The 21,846-nt window shown below is 32.8% G+C and overlaps 1 protein-coding gene across 1 annotated transcript in view; it reads right to left on the bottom strand.

Moving 5' to 3' along the window:
• Positions 1-416, bottom strand: part of LOC117169611 — a 7,463-nt gene extending 7,047 nt beyond the window's left edge. Inside the window, exon 1 of the mRNA XM_033356063.1 lies at positions 320-416. Within this exon, the coding sequence (XP_033211954.1) occupies positions 320-383 (64 nt within the window). The 5' untranslated portion in view covers positions 384-416. The remainder of the gene's footprint in view (positions 1-319) is intronic.
• Positions 417-21,846: the final 21,430 nt, after the last annotated feature.

Below are 21,846 nucleotides of genomic sequence, written 5' to 3' on the forward strand. Positions count from 1 at the left end.
ATAAACGTTTAAATTATATTTAAATTATTATTTAAATTAATATAAATAATGCAAATTGGAAATAAAAGGTGGAAATAAGTACTAAATAATGGCCTGAGCAGTGTGAAAAATGTCGCTGCTTGTGTAATATTGAATTATGGCTGGAAACTACAACTTCTCTACTTTTGGGACAGGATATCTTTGAAGCTTGACCTGTAGCGAAAATCTGGAAAATGGATTAGCTTCTCGGGCCTAAAAATCACTTGGGGTTAACTACTTGAGTCTTTAAGTACTCAAAAAGGTAAGTGAGTATTGACAGTGTAGTTATTAATATATTTACCAATAGAATTAAGGATGACTGCCCAACCAAAGATCCAGAAGGAAGATCCAATAATGATCTTCATATTTTGCTAATCAAACTTTGAAGTTGATTTCTAGCAAGATTCTTTTAGTTCACAACTATTTGAATACGGCTTATTGTAAAAAAGTTTCGGTATATATACTACTCGCATGCTTAAACCTACTTATAAATGATCTCACACATTTGCAACATTTGAATATGAATTCCATAATTCTCTTAGATTTATTACCTTGTTTTTCATTTAGATTATTCTTAGTCTATTTGCAAACATAAAACGACACAATTTAGAAAGATCAAATGTCATTAAAAATATTATTTTTAGCCACAACGAATGTCACATCATTTTTAACTTATTCGCCACACGCGCTACAGGCGATATAAAATTTTATTTACACTAAAATCTTATAAATTAATCTTCTATAAATCGTTTCAGTGTTACGAAACGCCTTCTTATCGCAATTTTCATTCCAAAATTCTTTATATTTTTTCTATTGATAGCAAAAAATTAATTTTATTATTCATAAGCCATTTAAATGATAGGTTTCAAAAAACTTTAAATTTGTATTACAAAACATCATTTCAATAAGAATTTAATATGATATTCTATGAATACAAACAAAAAAACAAACACATATCGTTACGCTTTGGACACTTGGCTAGCTAGATAGAAAAATGAACTAATTCTGCCAATTAATTGAGAATAAATTAAAAAGCTTGGGATTTTAATGGGTTGAATCATACTAATCCGATATATTTTATTGTATAATAGTATTGTATATAATAAGATAATTTTTCTCAATAATTTTACAATTATTAAAATACTTATAACATTATTTAAACCAATTATTTTATTTGTCTATATCGCTTGAAGAAGTTATAATCTCTAAAAAATCCGCTCATCTTGCGACTTACATTAAAAAACAACATTTTTTCAAAAAAATTAAAATTCGTTATACAATAAAAAATAGTTACGAGATGACTGAAATTGATTTATATCAAAATAATTGTTATTTCTAACCAAAAAACTATCAGAAAGCCTTAATGAACCCCAAGCTAACCTCAATATTTCCGACCAATTTTTATTTGCTGACGAATTTCAAAGAATATTGTAAATTGCTTTTTCATTTTAAAAAATTTAGATTAGTTATCGTTGTTTAAGAAAGGGCAATATTTTGAATGTAATAGAAAGAAATTAAAATTGTATAATTACTATTAGAAATTCTTAAGATTTAAAAGTTTAAGACAAAAGTTTTAAACATATGTCAATTTCATAAAAAAAGAGTTAGGAGAGTGTATTGTGTAATTTCAAGCATTCGATTTTGAACCATTTTTTTAACTTAGGAATATAAACATTGACTAATATCAGATAAAAATTTCTAAAATAAGGCAATTATTAAAAGTTAAAAATTGCAATATTTTCAGATTATATTTTTGAAAGCTGAATCATAAAAAAATTAATATATATTATAATATCTTTAATTAAAATGGTTTCAAACTATAATAAATTTAAAATTTGAAAATTTCAAGTTTATATAATTTTAAAATCTATTTAAATCTGACAATCTGCAATTGAAAACTAAATTGAGTATGTCAGATACAATTCTGCTGTAATTCTAAACATTTGGTTTCGGTACCATATTTAAAAAAATAAAGTTGATTCGATGAATTATTTTTACATTAAAATTAGAATTTTAATCTTTCAAGTTGGCATTTCTTTTTTGGTTTTAACAGAAGCGTTCAACTGTTGAAACACTTCCAGATAAAAACTAATTTACTTTTTTTTACTCTCTGGTTCTTAAATCTTCTTACTTTTATGTTATTTTTGAAATTTTTAATTATTAAAATTTTAAAAAAATCAAAGAATTCAGGATATTCATGTCTAAATTTATTAAATTTATAACTAAATGATATTAAAACCAATCAATATAGAATATCTAAATAAAATTTTTGAATTTTTAAAGATTGAAATCATTATTGTATCATTATGTTATTTAAATTAACTTGAAAAATTTTTGCACGAATAGATGAGATTTCTGTCAACAGAATTAACGAATTAAATATTATCGAAGAAATTTTAATATTTCTGAACTTCAAAGTTGAATAATTTTTAACAGTTTGAAAGTGATGTATCTTTTGAAAAAAAAGCTTTTAAAATTAAGGATTTCCAACATCAAGCGTTAAAAATGAAACCAATCCAATTTACGTTTAAAAATAAAAGGATTTTAAAATTAGGACTAGGTAACTAAGTCGATGAAAGTAATTAATATTTAAATTGTACCTTGTGATTATTAAAATTCAATATTTCTAATCTTAAATGAAAAAAATCTTAAACTAATAGAGTTAAAACGATCAATTATTTGCACTTTGCGCTTTGAACGAGACAAAATTTCATGTAGTCCAATTACCACGTTTGCTGAAACATGCCTACAACTATTCAGCCTGGCTTAAAGGATTTTCGACAGCTTTTTTTATCTTTGGCGTGAGAAATTGAAATTAAGAGAGCGTCTCAGCATCGAAATTTAAACTCTGTTCAGTATTAGAATGCAGAAAATATTGGAAATTTTAACAGAGTATGGAGTCAAAAATTATGCTAATCATTTTTGTCAGAAGCTGCTTGCGCTACTGAAAGGAGGTTAGGAAGGTCGGCTATGGCTCTGATCCTATCCTCTAAGATATGTCCAAAGATCATAGGACCTATTGCTAATAAAATTTTGTCTGGAGTACATTCTTGTTAAATTCCCATAAACTCTTTCACTAAAAAGGTTGAGAATTCTGTACGCTGTGCGCGTGTCGTACATCGTAATTTCCTGACAGGCAGATCTGAAAGGTTGAATTTCCGGAGAACTTCTATGGGAGTTCCTGATTTTGAACTTAATTCTGCAAGTCAAAATGAGATTGTTTTTGTTGAAAAAAATTAATGAATAAGTTTTAATAGGGTTTGCTTCATGATTACAACGTGAGAGCGAAAGTAAAAAGGGGGTGCTGGACGAAGGAATTTCATCCTCTAGCCTGTGAATAAATGTCACTGATAATTTAATAGGTTTGCTAAATGAATCAGGCTTAGTTTAATTACGCAGGATTCACCTTTCATACTCAACTAACCTGGATATTGCGTTCCGCGTTCTCTGTATTTCAGAGGTGGTAGTCTGAGGGATTCTGATTGCGAACTTAACTCTGCAAGAAAAAATCATGTAATTTTCATACACAAATATAATTTAGGAAGTTTGAATAGGGAAATCCTTGCAATATATTATTCGTATATAGTTGTTTACCTGACCATTAACATTCAAGGACTAGAATTTGAATCTTATCACATTCTTTAAATTAAACTCTTTTATAAACTTAATCGAATAATTTAAAATGAAAATGTTCAGAATATTTACCAAAAAATTGAAGTTTAGTTTTTAACGAGATAATTAAACTTTTGACAAAACAGTTGAATTTTATCCAAATTTTTGAACTTTTACAAAATTTTAGATCTCTCAACGTACACAAAATAAATGATTAACCAAGTGACTAAATATTTAAATAATGGAGTTTGAACACCATAAATTTTCTAGCAAATAATTAAATTTCCAATATATAGATCAATTTTTTATCAAAGAGACGAATTTTCAACCCAGAAGAATTGGTTTCTACAAAAATAGACGGATTTTCAACAAAATGTATGAATTTTCAAACAGATTGATTATTAGATAATTTATTATTTTTAGCAAAAAATAAAAAACAAGAATTTTCAGTAGGAAAATTTTGTTTAAAAGCATTTAACAAAATAGTCCAATGTCCAACCAAAAGGTACAATTTTTAAATAAAATAATGAATCTGCAAGAAAAAAAATTTAATTTCTAATCAACTAGTTAATCTTTTAACCAAGAGGATGAATTTCCAAGTAACAAAATAAATATTCAACTGGAATAGTAACTTTTTAAATACTTTTTTAAACAAAAAAGACCAACCTCAAGTAATAGTTGAATTGCGCGTAAAAAGATTGATGGTTAAAGTTTTAAGAACAAACTATACATTTTCTATAAATTCTCTAACATTTTCCCGACTAATTTGTTATTTTGCTGGACCATTAAACTTAAGATTCCAGAATTTTATTCTTTGAATATTTTCAGCATAGACTATTTTAGTAAGATAGTGAAGCTGTTTTTGAGAAAAATACGGAAACTTTCCGTTTATTATTTATAAATTTATTAAAAGACATCTTATACAAATTTTTGGACTTTTGTAATATTATTGTCAAAATCCCGAAATTTTTTCAGAATTTTCTTTATTATTAAGATTCCCTTGATTTTCATGATTTTTAGGGTTTGAGTCCCTTTTATATTTCCCGTAACCTTCCAATTCAATCATATTGAATCGCGGAAATACACTAAACTTTGTAACAACTAGATGTTGAGAGGTTATTGGCCTGTTCTTGTGATCTATGTCCATTATTATAATAGCGAAAATCTTGAACACCTCATGTAGGTGTAGTATTGAAGAAGGTTCAAGCACTCTTAATATCACAGCCTAAGTGTGACTTCTACTATGAGGCCAAATCATTCACACCAATTAGCCTATCTGCCTGCATGTTGAGAAAACTAAGAAAGGTAGTCGATTTTCATATGAAACATGAAATGATGCTGGGCAGACTCTTTTATAGTAATTACTTTGACTTGCACAAAGACAAATCTACGATTATTGTTACACCACTTTTAATAGATTAATCAGCTCAATGCTATCCTACAGATTTGTCTAGTCTTCTCTCACGTTGTGGGGGACGTAACTGATAGTTCGATTCGTTTGCTACATAAATCGGGTTTTTATACACAAAGGTTTATAAATGATCTTGTTGCTATAATGACTGAAAATTATGATGAAAACAAAGATATTTAACCTGCAGCAAAGGGTCTAGATAGGCCACATGTCGCGAGAGCGGCGCTATTGTCGAGTTTGTGGCTTAGCTTTTTCCGGTACTTTTCGGCTTAATTCGGCAATGCTGCTATGTTTAAACGAATTATTTTGACCACATGCCACAAGCGATGCAATAAACTCTACTTTGTTCAGGCGAAAATTTAAAATTCTTCAATTATTATGGATTATTTATTTATTCTCGTGGACTGAATATAACTTTTCTCCATTTAAACATATTCCTAGTATATGTGACTTATTTGTATAACTAAAAAAAGTAGAATATAGTGTTATATAAATTAAGAATAAACTAGTCACTGAAAAGATGATAAAGCTAATTCGGTATAAAATTTAGATCTAGAAAGGGTGGAATAATTTTACTATTGTATGACAAATTTTACTGTCGGTTATACATCCCATGCCAAATAGGCTGATAACGAAGAGGAGAGGGACTAACTAGAATACCAAGACGAATAAATGAAAAATGGAGATATATTAAAGATTTTTAAACGCTTGCCACTTCACAAAAATCGTCGGAGCGCCGCTGAAGCCACAGCTAAATGCCACAGCATGCAGGACGGTGGCGATGGTGACCTGCGAAATGGTCAGGCCAATCTCACTAATCAAACAGGTGGCCAGCAAGAACATCTGGGACAAACGGTAAACAGTTGAAAATCTACTGTGCCTACTGAGGATGCTTTGGCTAGCGCCAGCTATTTTCAGCTAACCACCTCGACAGAAATATTGTGGGAGAGCATCAATTGGTATACCACAGTGAAAGATAAATTGGTGCGTATCTATTACGAAAGTGCAAAGTTTGATACTAAAATGGAAAAAGGATACAATTTAAGAACGAAATTTGCTGCAAAGTATCCTGAAATACAAAAACTCGCTCTAACAAAGCTTATTGCTAAGGTGAAGGACAACAGGACTAATCTACACGTGACAGAAGATCGAGCAATGGAAATTAAACAACCGATTGATTTGGCGTGAAAAACGACGGCAATGAACATCAGTTATAAGAAGCTGCATCAAACAGTCAAGCGGGAGCAATTGTTGTTCTTCCTCAAACTTTTGATAATCCAACACCACCACATCCTTCAAAGGTGGATGACCTTATACAATCAGAGGCAGAAGCAGAGGTTCAGTAACCAAAAAAGCGACGAAAATCGACATACCATATGAACAGAGATGTTATGCGCCTTTATTTTCTGAAAGAGAAATGTGGGCAAAGTGTGAGGAGAGAACATCATAGACTATTCTTACTTAAATGCGCAGGGCTAGCCACAAAAATAAATGAGCAGAATCTGGCAGATCAAAAACGCTCAATACCTGTAAACAGACTGCTTTCGGCTGTTGAAATAGTTTCTATCAAAACAGAAGTGGTACAGAAACTTCCTATTGATGAACTCGCCTTGGAAGATGTGTACAACGAAGACTTGATTGATGCTGAAGGCGTGGATGCTAGGGATAATGAACATTATGTACCGGATCCATTAGAACGACATCCGGATATTAATAACGATGATGTGGATAGAGAAATCCCAGAAAAACTACAGCCCGTGAAAGGAATTTTGTTCATGCTTTACTAGAGATCAGATATGTAGAACCAACTCTAAGGCATTCTCAGCTTAAAGTGAACATCACAAATGATCTACCTGCACTAATAGCACATCTCGACAGCCAGGTTTTACCTGCGAATTTAAACGTAGCACAAACTGCGAAAACTAGGCCTGCAATTGCAATTCTTGTCCCAGCAAGATATCAAGATCCAACATGGAAGATCAGGTTGGATATGGATGTCAACAAAGTAAGGTTGAAATTGGGTCAATTAACTCAATATGAAGAAGGAAATAGAACCAGAAAAAAATGTTAAACCATGTTACTAAAATCATCCACGCACGGCACATCGAGACAGTAACACCAGCATATCGGATGAGATTAGAGACTTCCAACGACAGAGACTTGATATTCTTACAACAAGACTGCGTCGGTACAAGAAAAGCTGTGCACAAATGTAACAAAATCGTAAATTTTAAACAGATGAAAGAAGGTTCTATCGTGAATTGAGAGTAGAGCCAAATAACCAGCAAGACACTGAAGTCCTTCAATTAGAAGATATGACTCATTACTGGTCGGGTGTTTGGGGAAAAATGAACAGATGCAATTTAAACACTCGGTGGTTCAAACTGGAGGAAGCAATGGCAAGGAATAACCATGAAATGCAACTGACAAACATCACAGCTTTAGATGTTTCAGCGGTCTTAAAAAGGGCAAGTAATTAAAAAGCACCAGGTCCGGGCATAATTGAAAACCAAAATCTGATTCCAGGCTTTATGCTCCAGAGTACTACGTATATGTTGCCAAAAAAACCAAACGCTCAGACTCCATCTGATTTTCGAACGATGGTCTGTCTGCTAAAAATTTATAAATGTCTCACAGCTATCATTGCCGATAAGGTATATTCTTAATGCAATGAGAATGACATTCTTACAGAAGAGCAAAAAGGACGCTGTTAAGCTCGTGAGACTGTAAAGATCTAGTCACTATAGACGTTGTTGCCATAACTCAAGCTTGAAAGCATCAAAGGAACTTACAAATAGCATACATTGAATACAAGAAAGCGTTTCCATCCATGCCGCATGATTCTTTGCTTGAAGTCTTAAAATTTTACAAAATCTTCCCACGCATTATTGATTTTTGAAGCTATGCGATAAGGCTCTGGGGGACAAGAATCATGTATTTTGATCATGGACAACTAAGGATAACTAGATTAGTACGCTTTACGACAGGTATATTTGAAGGAACCTTCTTCAGCGCACTATGGTGCTGTTTAGTGTTTATTCCATGGACCAAAACACTGAACAGCATGTCTAATGAGTTCCGAATTCATGATAATAAGGATGGCTATCAAGTAACTCATACACTTTACATGAATGACCTAAAGCTGTACGCTAGTTTAGCACAGCAACTGCAGCAAGTGATCGATGTCACAAATTAGTTTTAAAATGACATTCACCAAGCAGTTCTGACTAGATAAATGTAGAACACTGCATTTTATCAGAGGGGACTTAGGGACCGCAGAGTTAGAGAACGAGTTCGAAAATGACATCGAGGCAATGGCTGCAGGCGAATTATATAAATATCTGGGTATTCTTTAATCTAAGGATATTCAGCATCCGATAGTTAAGACAAGCCTCACGACTGCCTTCACTACGATACTCAGATTGATTATGAAGAGTTTCCTCAACTCGGTAAACAAAATTCGGGCAATCAACACATATGCCATCTCTGTCCTCACGCACTCGTCCGGGCTCATAAAATGATGTAACACCGACCTTGTAAAGTTAAACAGAATTTTTCGCGAGAGTATTTTTACAGCAAATCAAGTTTGGGCTTTACAATAGCATCTGTAAAGCGGATTTTGACTATACGCCCTTAAATTTGTCCTCAGATGGGGCCTTAAATATCAGACAGAAACTACAGAGAAATTAGAAATACAATGGAGGCAGAAAGCCATCCATGGCGAGCACCACAAAGCGTTGGATCAAAACCGAGTGGACCAGGAGTCAGGTCAGCTCCAGGAGTTGTCGCAGACACATGCTAAATCCAGACGTGGTTGACCGGTGCTGATTATGTGTAGATAATAATGAATCCATTGGCCACATTATTGATGGTGGTCGCGTAATGGCTCAGAGAGAATTTATGCACAGACATAAGGATGTAGCGGGAATTATACATCAACAACTTGCCCTAAACCTAGGGCTCTTAAAAGAATGGATGCCATTCTATAGATACATTCCAATTTCCGTTTTAGGAAGCGAAGATTACATCTTATATTGGGATGTTAGTATCCAAACGGATCATTACATCCGGGCCAATCGACCTGACATCGTCATGCGATAAAATGTGGAAGAGTCTACATTATCGACGTTGCTTGTCCGCTTAATTGAAATTTACAGTCAACCTATGCAACCAAGATCCACAAGTACAGCGAGTTAAGGCATGAAGCAAAGACAATACGGATTGTTTGAAGCCAAGAAAGGATCCACATATCTGTATCCAATCAAACGGTTAACATGCATATTGCACATAAACTTGTACTTGTACTTAATTAAAAACTAAGAATGAAAAATGCACTGAAACCAAACTTTGTTTAAGTTCACTACTAAATCACCTTTCATTTACTGCAGAATGATTTAAATAATGCTCGATTTATTAATTAAATTGCAAGTTAATATTTAATTCGTGAAATGTGATGAAACTATATTATGTCATTTACATTATACGGAAGGATGCATACAGACTTTTACTAAGGTATGATTATTGCGATGCCGCTTTTTATGATCTTTATGAGTCAATTAAGAGCGTCTTGTCAGGCGATGAAATCCTTCGCATGCACTCTGATAATTTATTAAAAAAGTACTACTTCATGAAGCCCTTTTAGTTACTCTTTACGAAAAGAGTAAACTTCCCCAGGTAAGTACAACCCATGAACACCTAACCCAAACTACAAAAATTTTTCGTAACCCGAGCTACGCTGCTTTAAAAGTAACAAAGCTTTTAGCATACACATCTTTGAAAGTATGAACTTTTTTCTAAATTTCGCCCAACGAAATTAATGCCGGGCCTTTTCTAAGCCAATTATCATTAGTCACTAAACATCTGAAGTCTGTAACTAACCTTACATTATAGGGAAGCCAGTCAGCTATGGTGGCTGTAAAGCAATTTAATTTTCAAAATACGGCTCAGAGGAGTAATAATGAAAAATCAGTTCTGCTCGAAGCAGATGCCAAAATTGTTGCCGAAAATTAAATACTTACAGCATATTCGAGAAAACTTAAAGCATGAACATTTTATCTTTAAATAGATAAAGTATTTTTTAAACATCTGATATCGAAAGTTGGTTCTATAAACGTTTAAATTATATTTAAATTATTATTTAAATTAATATAAATAATGCAAATTGGAAATAAAAGGGAGAAATAAGTACTAAATAATGGCATGAGCAGTATGAAAAAAGTCGCTGCTTGTGTAATATTGAATTATGGCTAGAAATAACAACTTCTCTACTTTTGGGGCAGGATATCTTTGAAGCCGGACCTGTAGCGAACATCTGGAAAATGGATTAGCTTCTCGGATTTAAAAATCATTTGGGGTCATCTTGTTGAGTCTTTAAGTACACAAAGAGTTAATTTTGGGCTGTGTTATATTTAGAACATTTTATTCCAAACCCTACGCCATGCTCTATTCGCTCCAGACACATTTATTTTTCAAATTTTAGCTTCTTTAGAATCATAAATTTCTATACATGGGGAGAAAAAGATTTTCAATTAACAAAATAAATCATGGAAGCAAACAGCATTAAACATGTATTTAATGATATATTCACCAATAGAATTAAAGATGACTGCCCAACTGAAGATCCAGAAGAAAGATCTAATAATGATCTTCATGTTTTGCTAATCAAACTTTAAAGTTGATTTCTGGATAAATTCTTGTAGATCAAAACTATATGATTATAGCTTATTGTACAACTATTTGAAGCCAGAACGCATGACCTATCGCGTTTAGCTTGCCTCACATACGCGCATCATATATGAGCTAATTAAATGATCGGGTTGGAAAAAAACCTGAAATCTTTGTTACGAAACACCATTTTAAGAAGAATTTCATATGATATTCCATAAAGATAAAAGCAAAGTAAAATAAATATGGTTACGTTTTGGAAACATGGGTGACTAGAAAGAACAATGAATTAATTCTGCTAATTAATTGAGAACACATTAAATAGCTTCTTATTTTGATTGCTTTCATCATATTAATCCCATATATTACAAAGAACATGAAGTTCCATATTGATTTAACATGGGAGAAATTCAGATAATCGTAAATCTAAAAAAAAATCAAAATAAGAATCAAGCATAAGTTCTGACAAAGAATGATTTAAAGCCACTTTTATGGCTCCTTGAAGAACACCACCTCATAAGCATCAAATTGTTACGTCAAGATTTAAAAAAAATTATTTACCTTGTATCATTTTCACCCTCCTACCTATAATCTGGTGACCCTAAAACCTCATGGTTTTATAATCGCGTGAAATCGCAATAATAAAACCCCATAATCTCAAAATCCTTTAAATTCATTCAGAAGAAAAATCTCATTTCGAAAAAAAACTATTTCGGGAGTTTTTATAGTTCAACAAAGTCGTGGGTAAGTAGCTCTACAACCCTGAAATCCCATAACACCATAACTTAAAAACCTCGCATCGAATTCATTTCAAACCAGGCGGTCTAAATAACCTCTGTTGCCAGAAGAATTTTTTTTGCGTAAAATCGAATTCTCGAATTTTTCTTGGAAACAACAATAGATACGAAAAAAAATTTTTTAATTATTTTGCACAGTTAAGAAAAATTATGTAAAAAATATTTTTGAAAGTAGAAAGGGTGAGGTTTTACCACTTTCGCAGAAATTAACCATATCTTCCTAGTCCTTTAAACGATTCTTCAAATTTTATATATAAATGAGCAATTGAAATTCTTAATTGTCTTTATTAATTTTCTTCTATCATTTTTTGATAGTTTTATTTATCTCAAATGGGCAAATTTCGACGAAAAAAATCAAAAGTTACATGACCAGTGTGCCCTGATTTGGAAACTGCGCGCAAAAAAAATGTGTCACTCTGCTCTGCTGCAATTGCAGTTTTCCGAAAGAAATACTTTGTTGTACCCTCAAATGTTGCAATATAAAATCACATTAATAACAGAGGCCACGAAAATGATGATCTTAACGTAGTAGAGTATGAGCAAGATGATCCGTATGAATCTGATATATCGCTAGAAATTAGTGAAAAGAAGGAAAAAATTTCTCAGCTTTTTTTGCTTATAAAAATTGAATTTTTGTTTTTTTCTCAAAATAGTGCAAGATATCATAAATAAGTAAAGCCACTTTTTGTAGAACTCTTTTAACTATGCAAAATAATTTTAAAAAATTTTTTCGTATCTATTGTTTTTTGCAAGAAAAATGCAAGAATTCGATTTTATGAAAAAAAATTCTCCTGGCCACAAAAGATATTTATACCGCATAAAACTCACATGATATTTCACTTAGGATAGCACAAGTTAAAAAAAATGGCAAAAAGTATAAGTGAAGAAACTGGAAAGAAATCTAAAATATCTCAATTAGGTCAAAAGATATAAAAGTTGAAAGAAATTTTTTTATTTTTTTTAAACAAAGCCAAAAATTTAAATACGCACATGTTCTTAAAGAAAAATTTTCACAAATCGCAAAAATACATATCGCCTAATTTCCTCCAAAAAGAACAACATATTTCGTCCCAGAGAGATTCTGCAACTTCAAACGAAGAATCTGTCTGATTTGATCTGGATTATTTCCGGGGATTTGAGGTTATGGTGTTATGGGATTTTGTGGCTATAGAGCTACCGTGTGGCTTTCTGATATATATTATATATACTGCTACGTGTGCGGTGATTTTAAGATAATTTTTTTTTTAACTTCACTAAAACCTGCGTCAAATATATCAGCATTGCTTTGGGTGTGAGGTGATGCACGCAAACCATTTTGAGTTGCCAAAAATGATCTACTGTGCTTGCACATCAATGCTGAACAGACATAACGAGCATGTTGTCAAAATGAAGTTTGTTACACTAACTGTTTTGTGAGAGCCCAAGAGCAAAGACGATTGTTATTTTTGTTTGATTGACACAGTAGGAATCAACTCCAGTGCTTTGCAAAAAATTCAGTAGGCAATCGTGTCCAGCTTAGTCAAAGCTTTCATCTTTGTGATAAGTAATAAGAAAGATCATAAAGTAAACCTTAATATATCTGTGACTGACATAGAGATGGATGAGGCGACTGATGTAAAGAAGGAAAAAGATGGTATGCGGTGACTACTTAATTAAGAAGAACTGAATGATATAATCAAATAAGTAGGGCTTCTGAAATATGAGGTTCAATTGCTAGCTTCAAGACTGAAATAAAGAAATGTGCTATCTAAAAGCACAAAGGTTTCATTTTCTTAGAATAGGATAAGTCATTCCAAAAATACTTTATTGAAGAAGACGACTTGTTTTACTGTAACAATGTTCATGGTCTTATGAAAGAATCAAAGAAAATATATACAAATCTGTGGAGTGGAAATTGTTTATAGATACTTCAAAGCGAAGACTTAACGGGGTCTTATTACACAATACAACTAAATATTCTTTGATACCTATAGCACACTCAGCAACGCTCGTGGAAAAATATGCAAACATACAAATGGTTTTGGGTAAGATTAAATGCAAAGAACATAAATGGTAGATTTGCGGGGATCTAAAGATTTTTACAATAAGTCTAGGTCAGCCATCTGGTTTTAAAGATTCCAATGCTCTCTTTGATTGTAGGATAGCAGGGATTGGCAGAAAGCAGATGGATTGGCCAGCTCGAGAATATATAAAACCTGGATCAAAAAACGTTATAAATAAACTTTCGGTTGAGCCGACTTTAATTCTACTTCCTCCTTTGCACATCAAACACGGTTTTATGAAACAGCTCGTAAAAGTTTTGGATAAGAAAAATTTTCTTTTGTATTTATTGAAATGATTCCCGGCTTTATCAAGCACGAAATTAAAGGAAGAAGTCTTTGATGGACCTAAAATTCGTAAGGTATTTAGAGATGAAATTTTCATTGCCACAGTGAATATCAAGGGACGAAATGTATGGCTAAGCTTGAAGAATGTGGTTAAGAGTTTCTTAGGTAATCACAAGAGTAACAAGTACAAAGAATTGGTATCTGCCTTGCTCAAAAACTACAAATAAATGGATTGTTTTGTAAGTAACAATCTACACTTTCTTGATTCCCATTTGGAAAACTTCCTAGAAAATTTTGGAGGCTTAAAACTTTATTAGAATTTCATCAACATTCATATTACGTTGATAAATTTTATGATTTTTGTAAACAGATTTAATCAAGAAATGCATTAATCAAACATTTGTCTACATAAAAATTTGTTTGTTTCTATGCCAACTTTTTGAATAAGGATATCGGAAAAAATGGTTGCTCACTGACATATGCCCGTGAATAATGCATTTCTCCATTGCTCTTATTTTTTTAAGTGTAAGATTTATCGAAAAATTATGAATTTTTCTAAAATCATCATGAGGTTCCCCATTAAAAAGACTGATATAGAAAAAGACGATTTGCTTCGTCCACAGATGCCCGAATAATGCATTTTTTTGCTAAATTAATTTTTAAAAATAATAAAATTCATCAACTCATCGTGAATTTTACCGAATTTATCATACGGATCTAAATTATAAGTCTGACATAGAAATGAAAAACAGAACTTTTCAGTGAACAAATGCTCCACTAGTGCATTTGTTTATTAAGTTCGTTTGAAAAAATCATAAGATTAATCAACAAATTATGGATTTTGTTGAAATCATCACAAACTTCCTATTGTTACCAAAATTTACATCGAAAATGTGTTAAAAATACATTCATATAATTGAGAATCTTTGAAATACTGTGAAATAGATGCATGAAAAAATGTAATTTTCTATTTTCTATTATTCTTGATGCTATCAAAATTTGAATTTTCAATTTTTTCAAAATAATTCAGAAAATTTTATAATATTCTTGTAGAGAATTTTATAAGCAACACAGTTACAGTGCTGACAAACTAAAATTCTACAGACATACACACACAGGCAGGCAGACACATTCGTAAGAACCGGTTTTTCGAATTCAGGGGGTCTTAAAACGTGAACATTTAACAAAAACAGAGGAGCGGGCCAAAGTGTACAGAAATCTAATATCTTCTCTGATGCGAATGAAAAAAAACGTTTTTTTGCTTCTTATAGCAATTCATTTATTCAATATTAGAAAGAATTATTATATATTAGAAAGAAAAAGTTCACAAATTAAAACAGCCGAAATTTAAGAATTCTTGGGCAACAATATTTGAACTATTGCTGATGGTCAGTTCCGAGTAGAAGTCTACTTTCCTTCGCATGCAACGGATGACAATTTTGTTGTTATGCTACAAAGGCCGGTTTTTAAAACCGAAATTACAAGAAGACGCCTAAGTGAGTGTTTCATTAACTAAATTAATTTCTTAATATAAATAGCTAAAAGTAACAAAAGAGTTGAAGATGATCAATAAATATTTTTGATCATAAAAGAACACGTTTACTAGATACAAAAGTGTAATAACTTCTTACTGGAATGGAAGACATTAATCACTTTTTACTTTCATTCAAATTTTTTTTATCATTATCTAACAAAGTTTAATCCAAATTATTAAATTTTAATTTATTAATATTTTTCGAAAAGCCACATCCCGCACTAGAATTGTGCAAATATTTTAGGGTGGTGGGTCTGCCGCTTCTCGGAAAGTGAAAAAAGTGTTAAGGAAATGCTACAATAGAGTATCTCCGCCAGATGACGATGTTCCGTTAAATCCACGCTCTAGACAAACGCTTCGAAGAAGACAAAATTTCATGTAGTCCAATTACCACTTTTGCTGGAACATGCCTCCAACTATTCAGCCTGGCTTAAAGGATTTTCGACAGCTTTTTTTATCTTTGGCGTGAGAAATTTAAGTTAAGAAAGCGTCTCAGCATCGAAATTTAAACTCTGTTCAGTATTAGAACGCAGAAAATATTGGAAGTTTTAACAGAGAATGGAATGAATGGAGGTTAGGAAGAGCGGCCAGAGGAGCAACTGAAAATCTTGCTGATGACTTTTTTGGGGAAGCGTCTAGGCCAAGTGCTGCTAGAGGCGGAGCCGTGGTCGGCTTCGGAGAAAGAGCTCGCCACAAATCTTGGTGGGCTTGGAACTATTGCTGCTCTGTATGTTCCGAACGGCTCGATTTCACTTAAATTCAAAATATGCTCAGGTACAAGACCATTTACGTTAAAATTTTCCTTCAGAAAATCTATTTCGACCTTGAATTGTTTATCGTATCTTTCGTCATACAATATCTCGCTGCGATTCCAACCGGCTATGGCTCTGATCCTATCCTTTAAGATATGTCCATAGATCATAGGACCTATTGCTAATAAAATTTTGTCTGGAGTACATTCTTGGTAAATTCCTATAACATTTTTCACTAGAAAGGTTGAGAATTCTGTACGCTGTTCGCGTGTCGGACATCTTACTTTCCTGACAGGCATGTCTGGAATGTCGAATTCCTGGAGAACTTCTATGGGAGTTCCTGATTTTGAACTTAATTCTGCAAGTCAAAATGAGATTGTTTTTGTTGAAAAATATTAATAAATAAGTCTTAATAGGGTTTGCTTCAAGATTACAACGTGAGAGCGAAAGTAAAATGGGGGAGCTGGAGGAAGGAGTTTTATCCTCTAGCCTGTGGATAAATGTCACTGATAATTTAATTGGTTTGCTAAATAAATCAGGCTTAGGTTAATTACGTAGGAGTCACTTTTGATACTCAACTAACCTGGATATTGAGTTCCGCGTTCTCTGTATTCCAGAGGTAGTGTGGGAGATTCTGATTGCGAACTTAACTCTGCAAGAAAAAGTGAGGTAATTTTAATACACAAATATAACTTAGGAAGTTTGAATAGGGAAATCCTTGCAATATATTATTCGTATATAGTTGGCTACCTGATCATTAACGTTCAAGGATTAGAATTTGAATCTTACCACATTTTTTAAAGTAAACTCTTTCATAAACTTAATTAAATAATTTAAAATGAAAATATACAGAATATTTACCAAAAAATTGAAGTTTAGTTTTCAACGAGATAATTAAACTTTTAACAAAACAGTTTAATTTTATCCAAATTATTAAACTTTTGTAAACTTTTAGAACTCTTAACGTGCACAAAATAAATGATTAATCAAGTGACTAAATATTTAAATAATGGAGTTTGAACACCATAAATTTTTTACCAAATAATTAAATTTCCAATATACAGATCAATTTTTATCAAAGAGACGAATTTTCAACCAAGGAGAATTAGTTTATACCAAAATTGACGAATTCTCAACGAAATGTATGAATTTTCAAACAGATTGATTAATAAATAATTTATTATTTTTAGCAAAAAATTAAAAGCAGGAATTTTCAGTAAGAAAAATTAGTTTTAAAACATTTAACAAAATAGTCTAATGTCCAACCAAAAGGTTTGATTTTTAAATAAAATTATGAATCTGCAAGAAAAAATTTAATTTCTAATCAACTAGTTAATCTTTTAAATTTAAGATTCCAGAATTTTATTCTTTTAGTATTTTCTACATAGAATGTTTTGGTAAGAGAGTGAAGCCGTTTTTAACAAAAATCCGAAAACTTTCAGTTCATTGTTTGTAAATTTGTTTAAAGGGCGTCTTTTACAAATTTTCGGACTCTTGTAATATTATTGTCAAAATCCCGGAATGTTTTTTAAAATCAGAGTCCAGAGAGCTTGAAAGAATAGGTGTACAAATACACTAAGGGCATTGAATTTGCCAACAGGTGAAATGGCAAAAACAATAGCGCAATTCTCAAAACCCTTATGTAGGTGTAGTGTTGAAGAAGGTTTAAGCACTCTTAATACCACAGCCAAAGTGACACTTCTACTATTAGGCCAAATCATTCACACCAATTAGCCTATCTGCCTGCATGTTGAGAAAACTAAGAAAGGTAGTCGATTTTCATATGAAAGAGGAAATGATGCTGGATAGACTCTTTCATAGTAATTTCTTTCACCTGCACAGAGGCAAATCCACGATTAGTGTTTTCCATGCAGATACCTTCCGCATTCAAAGAATACGATGAACAGTATATATAGTGATAGAAGCTTAAATAACATTCCTAAGGAATCTATATTAAATGTTTCGGAGGAACGGTTGCAGGTACACCACTCTTAATAGATTAATTAGCTCAATTATATGATACAGATTTGTCTAGTCTTCTCTCGACGTTTACAACGTGAGAGCGAAAGTAAAAGGGGGTATTCGAAGAAAGGAGTTTTAGCTTCTGCAATGTGCGGGACGTAATTGATTGTTTGATTCTTTTGCTACATAAATCAGGTTTTTATACACAAAGATTTATAAATGATCTTGTTGCTATGATGACTGAAAAATATGAGGGAAACAAAGATATTTAACCTGCAGCAAAGGGTCTAGCTAGGCCACATGTCGCGGGAGCGGCGCTATTGTCGAATTTGTGGCTTCCTTTTTTTTCGGTACTTTTCGGCTTAATTCGGCAATGCTGCTATGTTTTACATGGATTATTTTGACCACATGCCACAAGTGATGCAATAAACTCGGCTTTGATCAGACGGGAATTTGAAATGCTATAATTGTTATGGATTATTTATTTATTCTCGAGGACTAAAAGGAACTTTTCTCCATTTAGACATATCCGTAGTGTATGTAACTTATTTTTATTGCTAAAAAAGTAGAATATAGTGTTCTGTAAATTAAGAATTAACAAGTAGCTGAAAAAATCATTAAGCTAATTTGGTATAAAAATCTAGATCTAGAAAGAATGTAATAATTTTACCATTGTATGACAAATTTTACTGTCGGTTATACATCCCATGCCCAATAGGCTGATAACGATGAGGAGAGGGACTAAGCAGAACACCGAATCCCACTAATAAAAAGTGGAGAATATATTAAAGATTTTTAAACGCTTTCCGCTTTCTAAAGATCATCGGGGTACCACTGGAGCCACAGCTAGGGGCCACAGCATGCGGGGCGGTGGCGATGTAGAGCTACGAGATGGTCAGACAGATTTCCCTAATCAAACAGGTGGCCAGCAAGAACACCTGGTTTAGCTAGCGTTAGCTATTTGCAGCCAACCAACTCGACAGAAATACCGTGTGAGAGCGTCAATTGGGATACCACAATGAAAGAAGAATTGGTGCATCTGTATTACGATAGTGCAAAGTTTGAAACGAAAATGAAAAAAGGATACAATTTAAGAACGAAATTTTCTGCGAAGTATCCTAATATACAAAAAGTGGCACAAAGAGATTTAATCGCTAAGGTGATGAACATCAGGACTAATCTACACGTTACAGAAGACGAGCCATGGAGATTAAAAAACAGGTTGATTTAGCATGAAAAAGCGACAGCAATGAACATCAGTTAGAGGAACTAGTGTCAAACTGTGCAGCTGGGGCGACCGTTAGAACGTTCAAACGAAAAACTAAGCCTGCAATTGCAGTTTTGCTCCTAGCAAGATATAGGGATCCACGATTAACTCAATACGAAAAAGGAAATAGAACCAGAAAGCTGATAAACCATGTTACTAAAATCATCCACCCTCAGCAAATCGAGACATTAACTCAATGGTTCGAACTGGAGGAATCAAGAGAAAGATATAACCCTGAAATGCAAGTGACAAACATCAAAGCTTTAGATGTTTCAGCGATATTAAAAAGGGCAAGTGATTGGAAAGCACCGGATCCGAACATGGTGCACAACTTCTGGTACGAGTTCTTAACGAGTGCACATCTTGCGTTGGCAAGGTATTTTCAGAAGATCATTGAAAACTAAGATCTGATGCCAGGCTTAATGCTGTTGCCAGGACTCAAGCTCGTAAGCATCAAAGGAACTTACAAATGGTATACATTGACTACAAACAAGCGATTCAATCCATGCCACATGACTATTTGCTTGAAGTCTTAAAAGTTTACAAAATCTGCCCACGCATTATTGACTTTTTAAGCTATTCGATTAGGCTCTGGGGTACAAGAATCAAGTATTTTAATCATGGACGACCAAGGATAACTAGATCAATACGCTTTACGACGGTTATATTTGAAGGACTCTCCTTCAGCGCACTATTGTTCTGTTTAGTGTTGATTCAGAATGTGTTGTTCAGAATTCATAATAGTAAGTATGGCCATAAAGTGACCCATCTTCCTTACATGAATGACCTGAAGCTGTACATTGCTTGTGCGCTTAATTGAAATTTGCAATCTACCTATACAACTAAGATCCACAAGTATAGCGAGTTAAGGCATGAAGTAAAGACTATAAGGATTGTTTGAAGCCAAGAAACAATCCACATATATGTATCCAATAAAACGTTTAACATGCGTATTGCACATAAACTTGTAATTGTACTTACTTAAAAACTAAGAATGATAACTACACTGAAACAAAACTTTGTTTTAGTTCACTACTACATCACAATTTTATGTTATTTGCATTATACGGAACTACCATTAATAGATATATTTTCAATATGTATTCACTTTTTTAATATTATGGGTTTGAAAACTTTTCCCAGATTTAAAGTTTGACAACAACTTCATTTTAATTCAATTCGATTGTACTTAAATTTAACACCATTCAACGCCATTTAACATCTACAATTTTACCTAAACTTTACTTGAATTTAACTAAATTTTAATTACATTTTGAATGTAACTAAATGTTATTTACTTTTTGAAATTATATAAATTGTATTCAATTTTAAAATTTAGTTTTACAAAATATATTTTAAAATTGCACTACAATAAATCTTGAGGTACGAATACAATTTTTTAAACTAATTTATTTAGGATCTTTGAGGTAACTTTAGTCGAACACAAACGGAAACATTTGAGCTTGCAGAGACGCAACTGAAAATACGTGGGAATTTAATCCAAAGATAGTTTACTCTGCATGTACGATAATCAGGAAGGGAGCATCCAAAGGTCTTTTGCCTAGCAATTACTGGAGCAAACAACTGCTAATAGATCCATTTATTTACTATTCCGAATCTCTCTACTTTCCGAATTTTTCCGCTCCGTGTATTTACTTATTCCTAAATGTTCGCCCTCCTAATTTAAACGTTTCCGAATTTTTACTTATTTCGCTTCTTTGGTTTCCGAATAAATAATATTTAGAGTTTTGGATTTCTGATTTATTCCTCTTTCCGACATTTTTGGTATTCTTAAGTCTTATCATTACGTATTATAACCCATTCTAAAATTTTATCTCTCTTAATTTTTAACCGCTCCTAAAAATGAACGGGTCCCATCAATGAGAACATCGCCTTCGGCGTCATTAAATTCTCTCTGAGGTATGTCACCGCTGTACCGTCAAATTAGACAAATAGGTTAGGCGTATGGTTTGCTCCAATCGCGACAAGCTGGCTAAAATTGGTTTTTTGCGGTTTAATTCCACTGTCACTGTTCGACGCAGCAGCTGAAGAAAAATAAGGGTCAAGAACAGAGTTGCAAAAAGTTCGATTTGCAGAGCGCATAATTCTGTGTCCGTGAAGCGCACGTTTAAAGTGAGAACAAGAGCATTTAAAAAATACTGGAGCCCTCTATATTACTTCTGCGAGATCATTAACCATCAGTGAGATAATTTCACCTCTCAAAATTACTTTAAAACCTAAATTTTTCACCTTCGGCCAGCTTTTCGCGATTTTAGCCCATGGTTCGGAAGATGCATACAGACTTTTACTAAGGTACGAGTAGCATCATTGTGATGCCTCTTTTCATGATCTGCATCAGTCAATTAAGAGCGTATTGTCAGGCGATAAAATCCTTCGCAAGCACTCTGCTAATTTACTAAAAATTACTCATCCATGATGCCCTTTTAGGCAATCTTTACGAAAAGAGTGAACTTCCCCAGGTAAGTACGACCCACGAGCACC

The sequence above is a fragment of the Belonocnema kinseyi genome, chromosome 3 (assembly GCF_010883055.1).
Source record: "Belonocnema kinseyi isolate 2016_QV_RU_SX_M_011 chromosome 3, B_treatae_v1, whole genome shotgun sequence".
Classification (NCBI taxonomy): domain Eukaryota; kingdom Metazoa; phylum Arthropoda; class Insecta; order Hymenoptera; family Cynipidae; genus Belonocnema; species Belonocnema kinseyi.